General features: G+C 47.0%; 1 protein-coding gene across 1 annotated transcript; it reads left to right on the top strand.

The window, feature by feature from the left end:
- Positions 1-1,871: 1,871 nt before the first annotated feature.
- On the top strand, positions 1,872-3,329 carry LOC120670806 (probable carboxylesterase 15). The gene has a single exon (XM_039950974.1). It carries the CDS (start codon positions 1,911-1,913, stop codon positions 2,967-2,969), a length of 1,059 nt encoding a protein of 352 aa, XP_039806908.1. The 5' UTR covers positions 1,872-1,910; the 3' UTR covers positions 2,970-3,329.
- The last annotated feature ends 11,151 nt before the right edge of the window (positions 3,330-14,480 follow it).

The raw sequence follows: 14,480 nt of genomic DNA, 5'->3' as shown, positions 1-14,480 counted from the left end.
CCGTCACCTCCTCGCCCGCAGCGAGGCCCTAGACGCCGTCGACGCCCGTTCCTCCGCCAGTCCCGAGACCGACGCCCGTACCTCCACGACTTGGCGTCTTCAACCGCCGTCCGCCAGCTTGGTTTTGTGGCGCAAACCAAGAAACCCACCTTCCGTCGGTGCTTGCGCCCTCGATCCAGGAGTGGACGCCACAGCTGCCGCCCGGCCCGAGCTCCGGTCCCGGCTGCCCTTCACCGCCGTCCACTGCACGGTCCATCGGCCACAGCACTTCCACAACAGCTCTCCGTCGACACACGACGTCCATGTACCTGCAACCAAAGACCAAGTACACGATCACACCGCACGGTTGACAATTCACTCATCACAACCAAGACTGAGTACTCCACATTCCTCACTTTACATTGTTGTTGTGCCCATCCTTTCTTTTTAAAAACCTATATCTGTCTACACCACACTTGGGTCAAACAATCTTTCCTTAGACCTAAATTTTTTTCACCATCAGGTCTGAATCCGATGGTATGATGATCTTCTTCTTCCTTAGGCCGACCTTTTTATTAATCCTAAGACCCACTTTCCCTGACGCTCCACTGTCCTTCTGCGCTGCCTCCATCCACTCCTTTGCTAACTAATTGATTGAGTTTCTCTAGCCCTACCCATACCCAATCGACATCCTCCACTTTCCATGGCTGAAGGCCACTGCCACGTTGCCACCCCTTCCATCAGAGGCATAGCTAGGTGCTAGAAGAGAGGGCGGTGCACAACAAAGTAACTTACATAATTTTCAGCCAAGTACATGGTAAATTTTAACTTAATAGCAAATGTTGGATTCACCATGGTGCCAGTGCACTAGGGCAGCTACACCTGGTTACGTTAGATATGGTGGTGGATCTTCGCTGCTGCTAAAGAAGACCATCCTCGGGTCGGATCTCAACGCAACTCAGGTGAAAAAAAATCAGGTGTGTGAAGGGGCAACAAATTACTCAAATATGGTACTATATCAAAGCGCTGTTACAAGAATGTACTATTAGGTGGTGGCAGTGGGTAGAGTTTGGGATCAAAGTTATACTTTGATTACTCGAAAAAAGAGCATTAAAATTGTTGCGTTATTGGATACATAATTATTCCCCCAGTTCCAAATTATAATGGGTTGTTGCTGTCTTTTTTTCGTCTAAGTTTATATGGATATTGATGAATCTAGACGCATATATTCAAAGGACATATATAGAACATTGCATAAATCCCATCAAAAGTTAGAGCCCTTTACAGTTTAGAAAGAGTATGTCCAGGAAAGAGTGTTGTGGCCTAATATGGTATGGTACGGTTCCGAATCGCACTCACCAGTGCACCAATGGTGGCACGCCAATGTGCCGCGGACCGACTATCAGTCCCTGACTCCTTGCAACTGAATGTAGCTATCAGGCTAAAGCACGGTATATATGCTACTAATTGCTAAGCTGATGCGGCACACACATGCGCATCATTGTAGTGCGTGATCAGATAGACAGGATTTGGCCAATGCAGACTCGTTCAGAGGCCACCACACAAGTATGCCGCATGCCCATTAACCTTTGAACTCCGTAAACGGTAACAGCAGATGGTGATGGAGGACGCTGATAAAAAACAAACACTAGTGGCTGACATCTAATCACCCTTTCTCAAGATCTAACAGTCAGTACTTCCTCCCCAGGCAACCAGAGCTTTGCAAATACTAGGAGTTTTCACCGTGTGGCAGCTCAGTGTCACTGCTGACATCATTGGCGTCGTCATATGTATGGTACAACCAAATGTTACGGCAAAACTACTGTTGCCGTTGGCTGGCTATATAAGAGGGGATGGCCGGCTTGCGGTGTGTTAAACACCATAGTCTCACTGTCTTCCAAACTCTTCCCTACAACTAGCTCGCAAAATTAATGGACATGCCAACCATGCCCGCCGCCGGAGATGCACCTCCGCCAGCCAAAGCCGTCGTGGAGGACATCGACGGCTTCCTGCGCGTCCTCGACGACGGCACCGTTCTCCGGTCGTCGGAGGGACCCGAGTTCTGCCCGGCCACCTTCCCCGGCACCCACCCGTCAGTGCAATGGAAGGAGGCCGTCTACGACAAGGCCAAGAACCTCCGCGTCCGCATGTACAAGCCTTCGTCGTCTTCGTCGTCGTCGTCCACGGCGGCCGGGAATAACGGGAAGAAGAAGCTGCCGGTGCTCGTCCACTTCCACGGCGGCGGCTTCTGTCTCGGGTCCTGCGCGTGGGCCAACGTGCACGCGTTCTGCCTCCGCCTCGCCGCCGACGCTGCCGCCGTCGTGCTCTCCGCGGGCTACCGCCTCGCGCCCGAGCACCGCCTCCCCGCGGCCTTCGACGACGGCGTCGCCTTCCTGCGCTGGCTCCGCGACCAGCAGTGCCCGGCCGCCGACGGCTGGCTCGCCGACGCCGCCGACTTCGGCCGCGTGTTCGTCACCGGCGACTCGGCCGGCGGCACCATCGCGCACCACCTCGCCGTGCGCGCCGGCGCCGGCGAGCTCGACCTCGGCCTCGGCCCTGCCACCGTCAAAGTCCGAGGCTACGTCCTTCTGATGCCGTTCTTCGGCGGCGCCCGGCGGACGCGGTCGGAGGCCGAGTGCCCCGGCGAGGAGCTGCTGAACCTGGACCTGTTCGACCGGCTCTGGCGGCTGTCGCTGCCGGCCGGGGCCACCAGGGACCATCCGGCGGCGAACCCGTTCGGCCCGGACAGCCCCGACCTGGGCGCGGTGGACCTCCGGCCGGTCCTTGTGGTCGCCGGCGGCCTCGACATGCTGCGCGACCGCGCCGCCGACTACGCGGAGAGGTTGGCGGCGATGGGTAAGCCCGTGGAGCTCGTGGAGTTCGCCGGCCAGCCGCACGGGTTCTACACGCTCGACCCGGGGTCCGACGCCACCGGCGAGCTGATCGCCGTCGTTAGCCGATTCGTACGCAGCCGCCTGGCGAATGCTTGAGCTTGATCGATTTGCCCGCTCGGTGCATGCATGTCATGTGTCATGTACTAAAGCTCGGGCATCAACGTTCGTGCATGTATGCTGCACACCTGTGCTACATGCATGTATCTGCGCTTCTCGCGTGAAACGTGTGCTCCAGGTCAGGTTCTGACCCTACCACGTGTCAGCCTGCGAGGAGCCCAGATCGGTAGCTTAGTCAAAATTGTGTCCACGTGTTTTGCCGCTTGTGTCCACGTGTCAGTCATGCTTACTACTCATGCCTGCTTGTCCAATATGTGTATGGAGTGGTGTAGGTTTTATACTACTCCATTGAAGTGAAAGCAGGAGCTCCGTATGAGTTACTCTCTCGGTTCTTTTTTATTTTGTCACAGATTATTCTGTTTCAAAACTTCAACCATTTGTCAACGAGCGATTGAACTTTTAAAAAACAGTTATCCATGTCAAAAAAAGAACGAAAATAGTAGAATAGTTTTCAGCCGTTTTAGCAGCCAGGCTGCCTTGAAAAGTAGTCATCCGGTCAGGATTTTAGCTTACTGCGAGTCAAATTTTTCTGTCTGAACGTCAGCTTTTGCCGACCGGATGGGTACAGGTTATAAATAAGTTCACTGTCAGCCTATCTAATTGTTCTCTCAATTCCAAATTAAAAGAGACTTTAGTCTCTTATTTTCTTTGTCCATGTTTATATAGATATTGGTAAATCTAGACATATATATAAAACACATGCATGAATATTGCATTAATCTATTCAGAGGTCAAAACATTTACAATTAGAAATAGAGGAAAATATGTACAAATCTAATAAAAGCATTTATTTTGAACATTATTTTTTGGTGCACTCAACTAATCTCTACATGTTTTCTAGCAAATCGAGAACTACAATTCCATATCAGAGGCAGATCCAGGCTTGATTGATGTCATCTCTACTAAACCTCAGTTAACACTACTTTGCACCGGAAATCTCATGAGAACATTACTGTCAATCTGTCATGCAACACCATGAAACTAGGCTATATAGTTTCTTCTAAATAAGTGCTCATTTGGTATCCACTTTTTTTAAATTTGGCAAGGAGACAGAAATAGTTATAACCACATGTACCACAAAACCTGACCTCATCTCCAATAATTCTAGTCTCTGACTCAGGTTGGTGATTTTGTTTCTAAAGTTAATTGAAGTTTGTTTCAATTTAATAATTAAGAGACCCAACTTAATTTGCTGAGGTATAACAATTACATAAATATGAGCAAATCCACTTCAAAAAAAAAGGAAAAACATCAAAGGGCTGATACAACCCCGGCCGGCCCGTCGTCTCAGCCCCAAACGTAAATTCGGCACATTGGCAACCCAACTTGATCCCTTCCTTAGGGTCATCCATTGATGAATGGCCATACATATTCGCCCCTCATGGGATAAAGTACCGGCATTGGCCAACACACTATGATACCCTAACCTCATTTCCCTTTCTGAATTTTTCGCAAGAGAAGAAGATGGTGTGAAGTGTCCATGGAGCGCCAAAGACGTTGCAGCACCCGATTTCTCCCACAACACCATTAACAAAATTTTAACAATTGATGCAGACAATAACCTTTACTGTCTTATTTGTACTAAACATGATATAAATATAATACACATACATGTATGCACGCTCATCCTTATAGAACATACACACACGCCCTACCTCTATGGACTATAAATACCTATTAAAAACTGTGCTGCCATATTTTAAAACCGATAGAATCGCCATAATCCGCAGACGATCCATATACACATCTCATCTACCACATAAAAAATAATTATTCATAAATATGAATACATCCCTAAGACATGAAAAATCGAGTCGATACATTTACAGCAAGAAACCTAACCGATATACGGTATATATATGCTAATTTGCTCAAAATTTTACTAGTGGAAGTAACAGCATGTGTCTATCCACTACTAGAAAACGGGCCTTGAGCACCGGTTTCCCAACCGGTGCCCCGTAACCGCAACCATTGGCCTCGACTTAAGACACTGGGTTTTTCAACCGGTGCCTTAGGCTTCCATTGGTACCGGTTGGAAATACCAGCCGGTACCATAGAGGCTGCCACGCTGACGTAAGGTGGCAGCCCCTTTGGTACCGGTTGGAAATTCCAACCGGTACCAATGACCTTTTCCCTTTTTTTTCCTAAATCCAGTTTTGTTTGTTATATTTATTACTGTTTATTCTTTTATAATTGCTAAACGCACTCAAGCTCTACAGTACTCTACGTTCATTGGTTGTTCGTGTTCGTTTTCAGAGAATATTTGAAACTAACTAAAAGTGAAATGCGAGCATATAATTAAGCTAATTAGATGAACTAATATATTTACAAATTTACAAACATCAAGGCATAATGTTTAAAAATATTTATAAATGTACAAGTCATGTTAGCCGTCCAACTACTAGTCCCCTCAGGATGTCGATGGAAGTCCTCTATAGATGTGACCGTCGTGGTAGAACTCGCCTCTAGGATCCAAGATCTCGTTCAAAATGAATCCGGCGAGCTGCTCGCACACGGCGTTGATCCGATCAGTAGAGTAACATTCATCCCCCATTTGAGACATCTATCATTTAGGAAAAAAGCATTAACATTATGTGTGTTAGTACAATTATTAAAATATACTAGTGAACAGTTTGGACGTACTCTCGTTTCTTCATCAGTAGCCTTCCCGCATGGAGTCATGATGTGCAAGTAGTCGCATATGTAGTACCCGCACCAATCAGTTCCTTGTTGTTGTCTCGCACACTTAAGGAGAAACAAATAAATTACTTAATTTAGAACAATTTGGGATTATATACTTTACTAGACAAATCTTTATGAATGAACATACTGGATAATCCATGTTAACGTTCAGTTCGGGCCTCCATTGACCACGTCCTTTGTTATTTTTCACAAATTTTTTCCAAACCCTGCGCTCAAAGTTAAGTTTGATATTCAGGAATTGTTATTAACAGAAAAAGGATTTGATTGTGCAAACTGAACTTACCTGTTCAAGGGGTCTATGATATGTTGGATTGCGGACTTTGGATTTCTCATTGAGTCAAAGACTATAAGATTGCCGGTCTCTACGGAAAGTATGAGTAAAATCCAATGATAACTGCAAATATAGATAGGATATATACATAAATGTATTAGACAACTTAGTATTTATTTAGTAATATAACAGAGGTTTGAGTCGATCAAGGCTTACCCAAAGTTGTATGGTATGAATATATAGGATTTGTAACTTTGCCTAGTCAACGAATCGTACATGTTTTGGCACGTTTCCTTGTAACTTTCGTTGATCAATTTCTGGTTGACTAGCAAAGGAGACATGAAGCCGATCTGATGGTGCCATCCATGTTTTCGGCTTCTTTGGGTCTCCTGTCTAAACAATGCAATAGAAATTTTATAATGCACACATATAATTATGTTCTTGTTAACAAAAAGTATTAATGTAGAGGTAAGTGATACTTACAAAACCCAAATGGTGATGATAGAGGCGTCGAGGGCTTGTCGATGGTAAATGTGATATAAATTTTGGAAGTACACCCAGAAGTCGTCCTCCCCGCGGAAGAAATCATGGTCACGATACTTGACTCCAAACATTTTCCCTTCGTCTTTCGCCATTCGCAGGTACCATCTATGCAAATTGAACATCTGCGTGCCTAGACTTTTCTCCTCTTCCTCAGTGACAAAAAGTTTTCCATGCTGGAATGGAGTAATAGTGCAAGGGACAGGGATTTTTGCCTCCACATGCCCCGTTGCCTCCTCTAGCATTAATCCAGTTTCAGAAAGAAATATTGCGGCCTGTAGGTCTGCTTGGAGTTGTACGTCCGTCGGGTGTAGGAGTGGCAACCCTGGCACCCGGAGGGGCTCGAGTTCTTTTTGTTGTGTGCCAAGATGAGGAATGGTCTTGCCACATTTTTTCTTCAGATTTCTCACCTTGTGTGCCTTTGTCAGAGTACGATCATAGTCCGAGGGTAAGCTTTTTGGTTTTGGTGGGTTGTCTAGGTTTGCGAGAAGCTTTTTCCCTAGTTCTAGAGGTACCTTTTCCCTCGGCGGGGGGACTTTAGGCTTCAATTGTTCTTTTATATATCGAGCAGTCTCCTCTTCCAACTCCTCAGCGGTTTTCTCGTAGGTTAATTGTCTTTCGACTGTTTTCTGCTTCTTCTTTGAGGGTCCAGCCGCTGGGAGGGATGCTGTCTTTTTCTTTCCCTTTTCTGGTGCAGGAGGAGTTGGAGTACTCGTGGCCCTTTGCGCCGGCGGAGATGGTGGTGAAGGAGGTGGCAGTGGGGACGGCGGTGAGGTAGGCCGCGGAGACAGGCGATCAGTCTGCACGGGAGCCGTTGTGCTTGCAGTAAGTTTGATGTCGGCCTTGCGCCATAGAACGCCCCCGTGCAGTGCATCTCCCAATGTCTTCTCTCCATCCCCTCCAACGAAGTCGAGCTCAAGATCCTCATTGTTTCCAACTATCTGCTCGACTGTGACGGAGGTGTAGCCAGGGGGTATCGGCCTTCCATGAATTGTAGTAGAAGGATTCAGGGGCAGGGTTGACCCGTATGCGACATGAATGGATATATTTCTTGCTCGCACATGAAGCTCGCACGGTGTCGGCATGGTGACATCATCCACTGGATACCTCTGGTCATCTACCGCCATTGGCTCAATCTGGGGTTGCTTTTCCACTTGTACGTCGGGCGCCGCTGTGGATGCACAGCTGCTGCGTCGCTGAGAGGCCGGGCTTATCACAACATTCGGGTGCGACCCAGTAGTGCTCCTTTGGCCCAGAGCTAGCTGCACCGCCTCATTGACCCTGGCGTCCATCTGAGATTCCAAGGACGCAACCTTCTTGTTCATCTTTTCTTCTATGGCACGAAGTTTCTCTTCCTGTTCGGCTTTGCTCTTTCGGTGAGTCTTGTAAGAGGGATCTCCGGCCCATGCAACTTTCCATGGGACCACGCCGATGCCGCGTGCTCGTCCAGGGTGTTCCGGATTTTTTAATGCCCTTGTCAGCTCATCATTCTCCCTTTGAGGATGGAATGTTCCTTGTGGAGTCTCATCTATTGCAGCGACTAGATCGCGGGACACTTCTTGCTTATGCTCGGGCACGACCAAACTTCCATCCAACTGGTTTAGTGTCACGCCATTAGCAAATAACCACCACTTGGATCTATCTGGCCAATCCCAAGTCGTCGGCCTGATGCCTCTATCCATAAGGTCCTGCTCCATCTTCTGCCATTTTTTAACTGACTTCTTGTACCCGGCAGCCCCAAGGTGGTGGCTGTACTTCTTATTTGCTGCATTCACCTTGGCTTGTTCGGATTTTTTTTGGGCTTCCTCTAATAGTTTGTATTGTTTGAACTCCTCCCAGTATGGTTTAACCTGAGGAAGATCATCCCAGTTTGGCTCCTTATCCTTCTTGATGTAATTGGTGTACAACTTCTTCTTGAAAGTTGCAAAGGCAAGGGCCATCTTTCTCAAGGCACATTTCTTCACAAGTTCTTGGTCAACTCCATCAGAAAGAGTGAACATATCCTTGAGTTCTGCCCATAGAATTTCCTTCTGATATGCAGGCACGGCGTGTTGCAGTTCTTCGGGTTTGGTCGTTTTCCATAGTCTTGTGGTGATCCGAATTCTTGCCCGAACAATAACCCCACATTGGTTGACAAATTTTGTGCTAGCATCCTCTGGAACACTTGGACAGCCCTCTGCGTCCACTTCTGTGACGACCTGTCTTCCCTCCATTTTCTTGGTTGGCCGGCGTCTCCCTTTTGACTGGCTCAACGAAGTCGATGCGGAGGTCGACTAAATTACTGAAAAGATATGTTAATCACAAAACTAATCTACCGAAGTCACCATGCACTTAGTTTTAAGATTCGTACTAGAACATGCTGTTGTTGATTGGACGGCGGCGCAAAGTCATCATCTTCTTCAACGGCATCTCCAGACATATTCAGGAACGAATCAGCTATCCGAGCATCTTCTTCAGCGATTGGCTGGGTGGTGTTGGCCCTCGTATCTTCGTTTATTGCGTCCAACATGTATTGCCCCGCGGCCTGCTCATCACCGAAGGGGTCCATCCTTAACTGAACCCATAAAAATGTGTTAGAGTATGTGTCCATCCTTAAATGAAGCAGGAGAATTCAATTCTTTGAACGAATATGCGTGTTTGAGAGAGAGAGTGTGTGTGTATGTTAGAGGGACAGAGAAAGAGAGAGAGAGTTAGTGAGTGTGTGTGTGTGTGAGTGTGTGTGTGTGTGTTAGAGTGTATTAGACAGTGTGTGTGTGTGTGTGTGTGTGTGTGTGTGTGTGGTGGAACGGGGTCGAGGAACCGGGTCGAGGAACCGGGTCGAGGAACGGGGTTGAGGGTCGAGGTCTAGAGTTGAGGGTCGAGGGATGGCGAATGCATGAGTTAGAGAGCGAATATGAAATTACTCGTCGTCGTTACACGAGTTACATGATAAATACATGAGTTACAAAAATACATGCTAAATACATAAATACAAGCATTATTCACTCTCTATTTAAATACATGATTAAATAAAGTCTCTCTAATAACTAAATTCTATAACTAAATTATACACTATATATAAAGGATATAAAGTGGCTAGGAAAGTCCTTATAGGCGTACAGTATTAAAATGCAGTATGAAAATGTATTTAAAGTGATAGGTGTTGTTCATGTTATACTTGCCTTCCTCAAACTGCTCCTGCTGCTCAAACTGCTCAGAAGATGGCTGCTCCGGGTACTGGTACTGGGGCTACTCAGATGGATCAACATCTACTCACGAACACATGGCCAAAAACAATACACAACATAAACATACATGCAAACAATAGCAAAAACTAAGAAACAGTACAACAATACATGAAAACAACAACCAAAACTAGGCTAGAACTATTCTACGCGTTACAACGAACGCGTGGACATAAAGAACGCCTAAAACGGAGCTAGAACGTGAAAACTTCGCTTAAAACAAGATCTAGGGGCTAAACTGTAAGAAAAACAGAGTTTCTGGGGGTTTTCTGCAAAAAACGAGGACCTAAACATAAATAAACCTTAGATCTGGGCCTAACTGGAAAGAGTTTTGAATGCGCCTGGACTGCGGGTTTATTCAGAGAAAACTTAGGGGCTCTTTAACAAAAGTGGCAGCGCGAAGGGGTACGCGCGGATCTGATCCGTTGGATCACGATCCCGAGGCTCAGATTAAAAACGTTCGCGATCTAATCTGGTGCGCTAAACTCAGATCGGGCGGCCCAGGGCCAAAGGGCGTGCGGGGGCGGCGGCGCGGCTCGCCGGAGCTCTGCCCCGTGGCGGCACTCGACCGGAGTTTGGGGTTTCCTGGGTTCCAGGGCTCGGTTTGAGTCGTGGTTTGGCCCAGGAGGTTCATCACGCCACGCGTGATTCACCTGAGGTAACATCTGGGCACGGGAAGGCTCGGAGCGAGGTGCTCGGCGGCGATGGCGGTGCTGCGGCGTAGGAAACGCCGGCGAGCGTGGTCGGGGCACCTAGGGTGTGCCACAAGCGAAGGTATCTAGCGCAAAAGGATGGCGGGGGCTTGGGGGGGCTTACCGAGGCTCGAAATCGAGCAAGGCGGCCGTGCAGGGGTGGTGGCGTCGAAGGCGAGCGGCGAGGGCGGTGCGGTGCCCGTGGACGAGTCGATGCAGGGGTCCTCCGGGACTCTGGGCTCCACGGGAAGCTTCGGGGTCGAGCTGTGAAGCCAGTGGAGGGGTCAGGGAGGTCGGAATCACGCCGGCGATGTGGAATTTCACGGGTGGAGCACTTACCGGCGGCGGCGGCCGGGTGGAATTCCGACGCAATGCGGGCGGAGCTCGGGCCAGGTCGGCTTGGGAAACTCCCTGGCGGCACTGCGGAGCTTCTACGCGACTTGAGGGAGCCTGCGGTGCGGCGGAGAAGCGAGACCATGGCGGCGCGGGGCTCTGCACCGGCGCGGAGGTCGCGGGGAGTGGTACCGGGGTTTGGGGCGACGCTAGAGTGGGGGATAGGGTTCCTGGGTGTGCGGCGCGGGTGGTTAAAAGGGCAGGGCCGAGATCTGGGCGTGCGTGGAGGTCGCCAGAGTCGACGTCGACGATGAGGTTGGCGTGGGCTAGAGCGGAGGAGGGGCGGGGGCCACCGGTGCGGGCGGATGACGCCGGACCGAGCGCAGAGAGGAAGAGGCGGCGGCGAGACGATGTGGCAGTGGCGGCACGACTATGCGACAGTGTGCGCGCAGAGATGGAGGGCGGCGGCGGTCGACCGGAGGAAGGTGATGAGCAGTAGAGATTTGGGAGGAAGAAGGCAACGGCTTTATACTCGTGGCCAAGGGTACCGGGTAAAAAATCCAACCAGTGCCTTAGGCAGGCCTTAGGTACTGGTTGCATCTACAACCGGTGCCTTAGGCGAGGCCTTAGGTACCGGGTCTCCGCACAACCGGTGCCTAAGGGCCCAACGGGCGGGAAATGAAAAGACCCTATGGTACCGGGTGGATATCCAAAACCGGTACCTTAGGCCATTTAAAGTTCACTTTTCACAAATCTTTGACCCAGTTGGAACAGAATTCTTCATTATCTCAATGGTAATGCTCGGTAATTTGGGCTCTGCAGCCACGGTTCGACTCCCGCGCGACGCCCCACTTTTTTTTACCCAAATAGGACCCTAAGGTACCGGTTGGATTTTCCAACCGGTCCCAAAGGTTCTCTTTTTTTCCTTTTCTTTTTCTCTTGTAAATCTATTAATTGCCTCATAATTCATAATAAATCTGATATTTGGATAATAAATCTGATAATTGCTTAGAAAATCTGATAATTATCTAATAATTTAAATAATTGTCTAATAGTTAAAATAATTATCTAATAAATTTGTTATTTGCTCAATAAATTTATTAACTGCCTAGTAAATCATTCAACTAAGAAAATATTAACTATGGTTTTAGGTGCACAATAATAAATCGTTTAAATGTACAATAATTTTAATTACTACACAATAAATCATTTAGGTGCATAACTAATTATTTTAATTACATAATAAATCAAATAATTGCATAATAAATTATTTAAATGCAAAATAATTCTAAATACTACATGATAAATCATTTAGGTGCATAACTAATCATTTTAATTGCATAATAAATCAAATAATTGCATAATAAATCATTTAATTGTCTAATAAATCAATTCATTGCATAAGAAATCTAATAATGTTCACAGAAAATATTACAAGACATAATCATTCAACTAAGGGAATATTAACGATGGTTCGCTTTACAATCGTCCCTTCATTATGATCATGATGTGCATACGGAGCCTCCTCTTCGGCTAATAGAATACTTGTGTCAACCTCCACTGCGAACGGAGTCATATCTTCAACCTTATTATATTCTTCTTCATCTGCGACATCGACGACTCCCACAATTTTTCTTTTTCCTGCCAGAACAATATGGCGCTTTGCCTCATCTCCGGCACCTACAAAACTTGATTTATTCCTGGACTTGTCCTTTCTCGTTTTGCTAGACATGTCCTGCACATAGAAAACTTGAGTGACATATTTAGCTAGGACGAATGGTTCGTCTCGATAGCCAAGCTCTTTGAGGTCTACCGTTGTCATTCTGTACACGTCGATATCGACACCTTTTCCTGTGAGTTTAACCCATTGACAACGAAATAGAGGTATCTTCAACGGCCCATAGTCGAGTTCCCAGATCTCTTCAATGTAACCAAAATATGAGTTCGTTTGGCCACTAGAGTCTGTGGCATCTATACGGACACCACTATTTTGATTGGTGCTCTTGTTATCTTGGGCTCTTGTATAAAATGTGTAACCATTAATTTCATATCCTTGGTACATCAGGATTGAATTTGCCGGACCCCTGGCCAGCCAAGCTAGCTGCTCATGAATTTGATCGTTGGCCATGACTTCCTTCTGCAACCAGGTGGCGAATGTATTGTTATGATGTTTTGTAATCCATGTCTCAGACTTCAAAGGGTATATACTTCGCACAATTTGCATGTGCTCCTCCATGTATGGAGCCACCAAGGCTAATTGTTGCAGAACTGTGAGATGTGCTTTGCTCAACGTGGCATGATCTGTGGCATTTAATGATTTTCTTCCAAGTGGGCCCTTTCCAATCAGTCGCCCCTCATGATGTGATACTGGAATCCCAATTGGGCAGAGTTCTTCCACATAGTCAACACAAAATTCAATGACCTCCTCTGTGACGTAACCCTTCGCAATGCTTCCTTCTGGACGAGCCCGATTACGAACGTATTTCTTTAGTACTACAAAGTATCGTTCAAAAGGGAACATATTATGAAGGAAAACAGGACCGAGAATACCAATCTCTTTGACCAGGTGAACTAGAAGATGCGTCATAATATTGAAGAATGATGAAGGAAATATCATTTCAAGACTGACTAAACTTTGGACAACATCCTCTTGTAGCCTGCTTAAACTCGATGGATCGATTGCCTTCTGAGAAATTGTGTTGAGAAATGCGCATAGCTTTATGATTGTTGCTCGAACATTAGCTGGTAGAATACCTCTAAGTGCAACTGGAATCAATTACGTCATCAACACGTGACAGTCATGGGACTTTACGTGTGCGAATTTCTTCTCTTTCAAGTTCAGTAGCCTCTTTATATTCGAAGAGTAGCCTGATGGGACCTTGATACTGTTCAAACAGTCGAACATACTTTGCTTCTCTTCCTTACTAAGAGTGTAGCACGCAGGACCTAGATAATGACGTCTTGTATCCCTTTTTTTCTGGATGTAGGGCGGCCCGTTGTTTCATACGTTGAAGATCTTGCCGCACTTCCAATGTATCCTTTGGCTTACCGTAGACACCAAGGAAGCCTAGAAGGTTCACACAAAGATTTTATGTTAGGTGCATCACATCAATTGCGTGGCGGACGTCTAAGACTTTTCAATAAGGTAACTCCCAAAAAATACTCTTCTTCTTCCACATAGGTGCACATCCGTCATCACTTTGCACTGATCTGCTGTTGGGTCCTTTTCCGAATACTACTTTTATATCTTTGACCATTTCAAACACCATTTTCCCACAACGGTGCCTAGGCTTGGTACGATGATCTGCCTTTCCATCGTAGTGAGCATGCCTCCTCCTTAATGGGTGCTTGATTGGAAGAAATCGACGATGACCCATATACACAATCTTCCTACAGTGCTTGAGGTACATGCTATCGGTTTCTTCTAAACAATGGGTGTATGCCCTATAACCCTTATTGGATTGTCCGGAGAGGTTACGTAGTGCTGGCCAATCGTTGGTGGTTACGAAAAGCAATGCACGCAGGTTAAAATGATCCTCTGCGTGTGCATCCCACATACGAACACCCTCATCTTTCCACAACAATAGAAGATCCTCAATCAGTGGTTTCAGATACAAATCTATATCGTTACCGGGTTGCTTCGGGCCGGGGATAAGCACCGGCATCATAATGAATTTCCGCTTCATACACAACCAGGGAGGAAGGTTGTATATACAGAGTGTCACAG

The sequence above is a fragment of the Panicum virgatum genome, chromosome 4N (assembly GCF_016808335.1).
Source record: "Panicum virgatum strain AP13 chromosome 4N, P.virgatum_v5, whole genome shotgun sequence".
Taxonomy (NCBI): domain Eukaryota; kingdom Viridiplantae; phylum Streptophyta; class Magnoliopsida; order Poales; family Poaceae; genus Panicum; species Panicum virgatum.
The sequence above is the reverse complement of the archived record's forward strand: the minus strand, read 5'-3'. Positions and strand labels throughout refer to the sequence as shown.

What these genes read in the sequence shown, in the direction of transcription:
- LOC120670806 (XM_039950974.1), top strand. Translation starts at nt 1,911, where the DNA reads ATGGACATGCCAACCATGCCCGCCGCCGGAGATGCACCTCCGCCAGCC.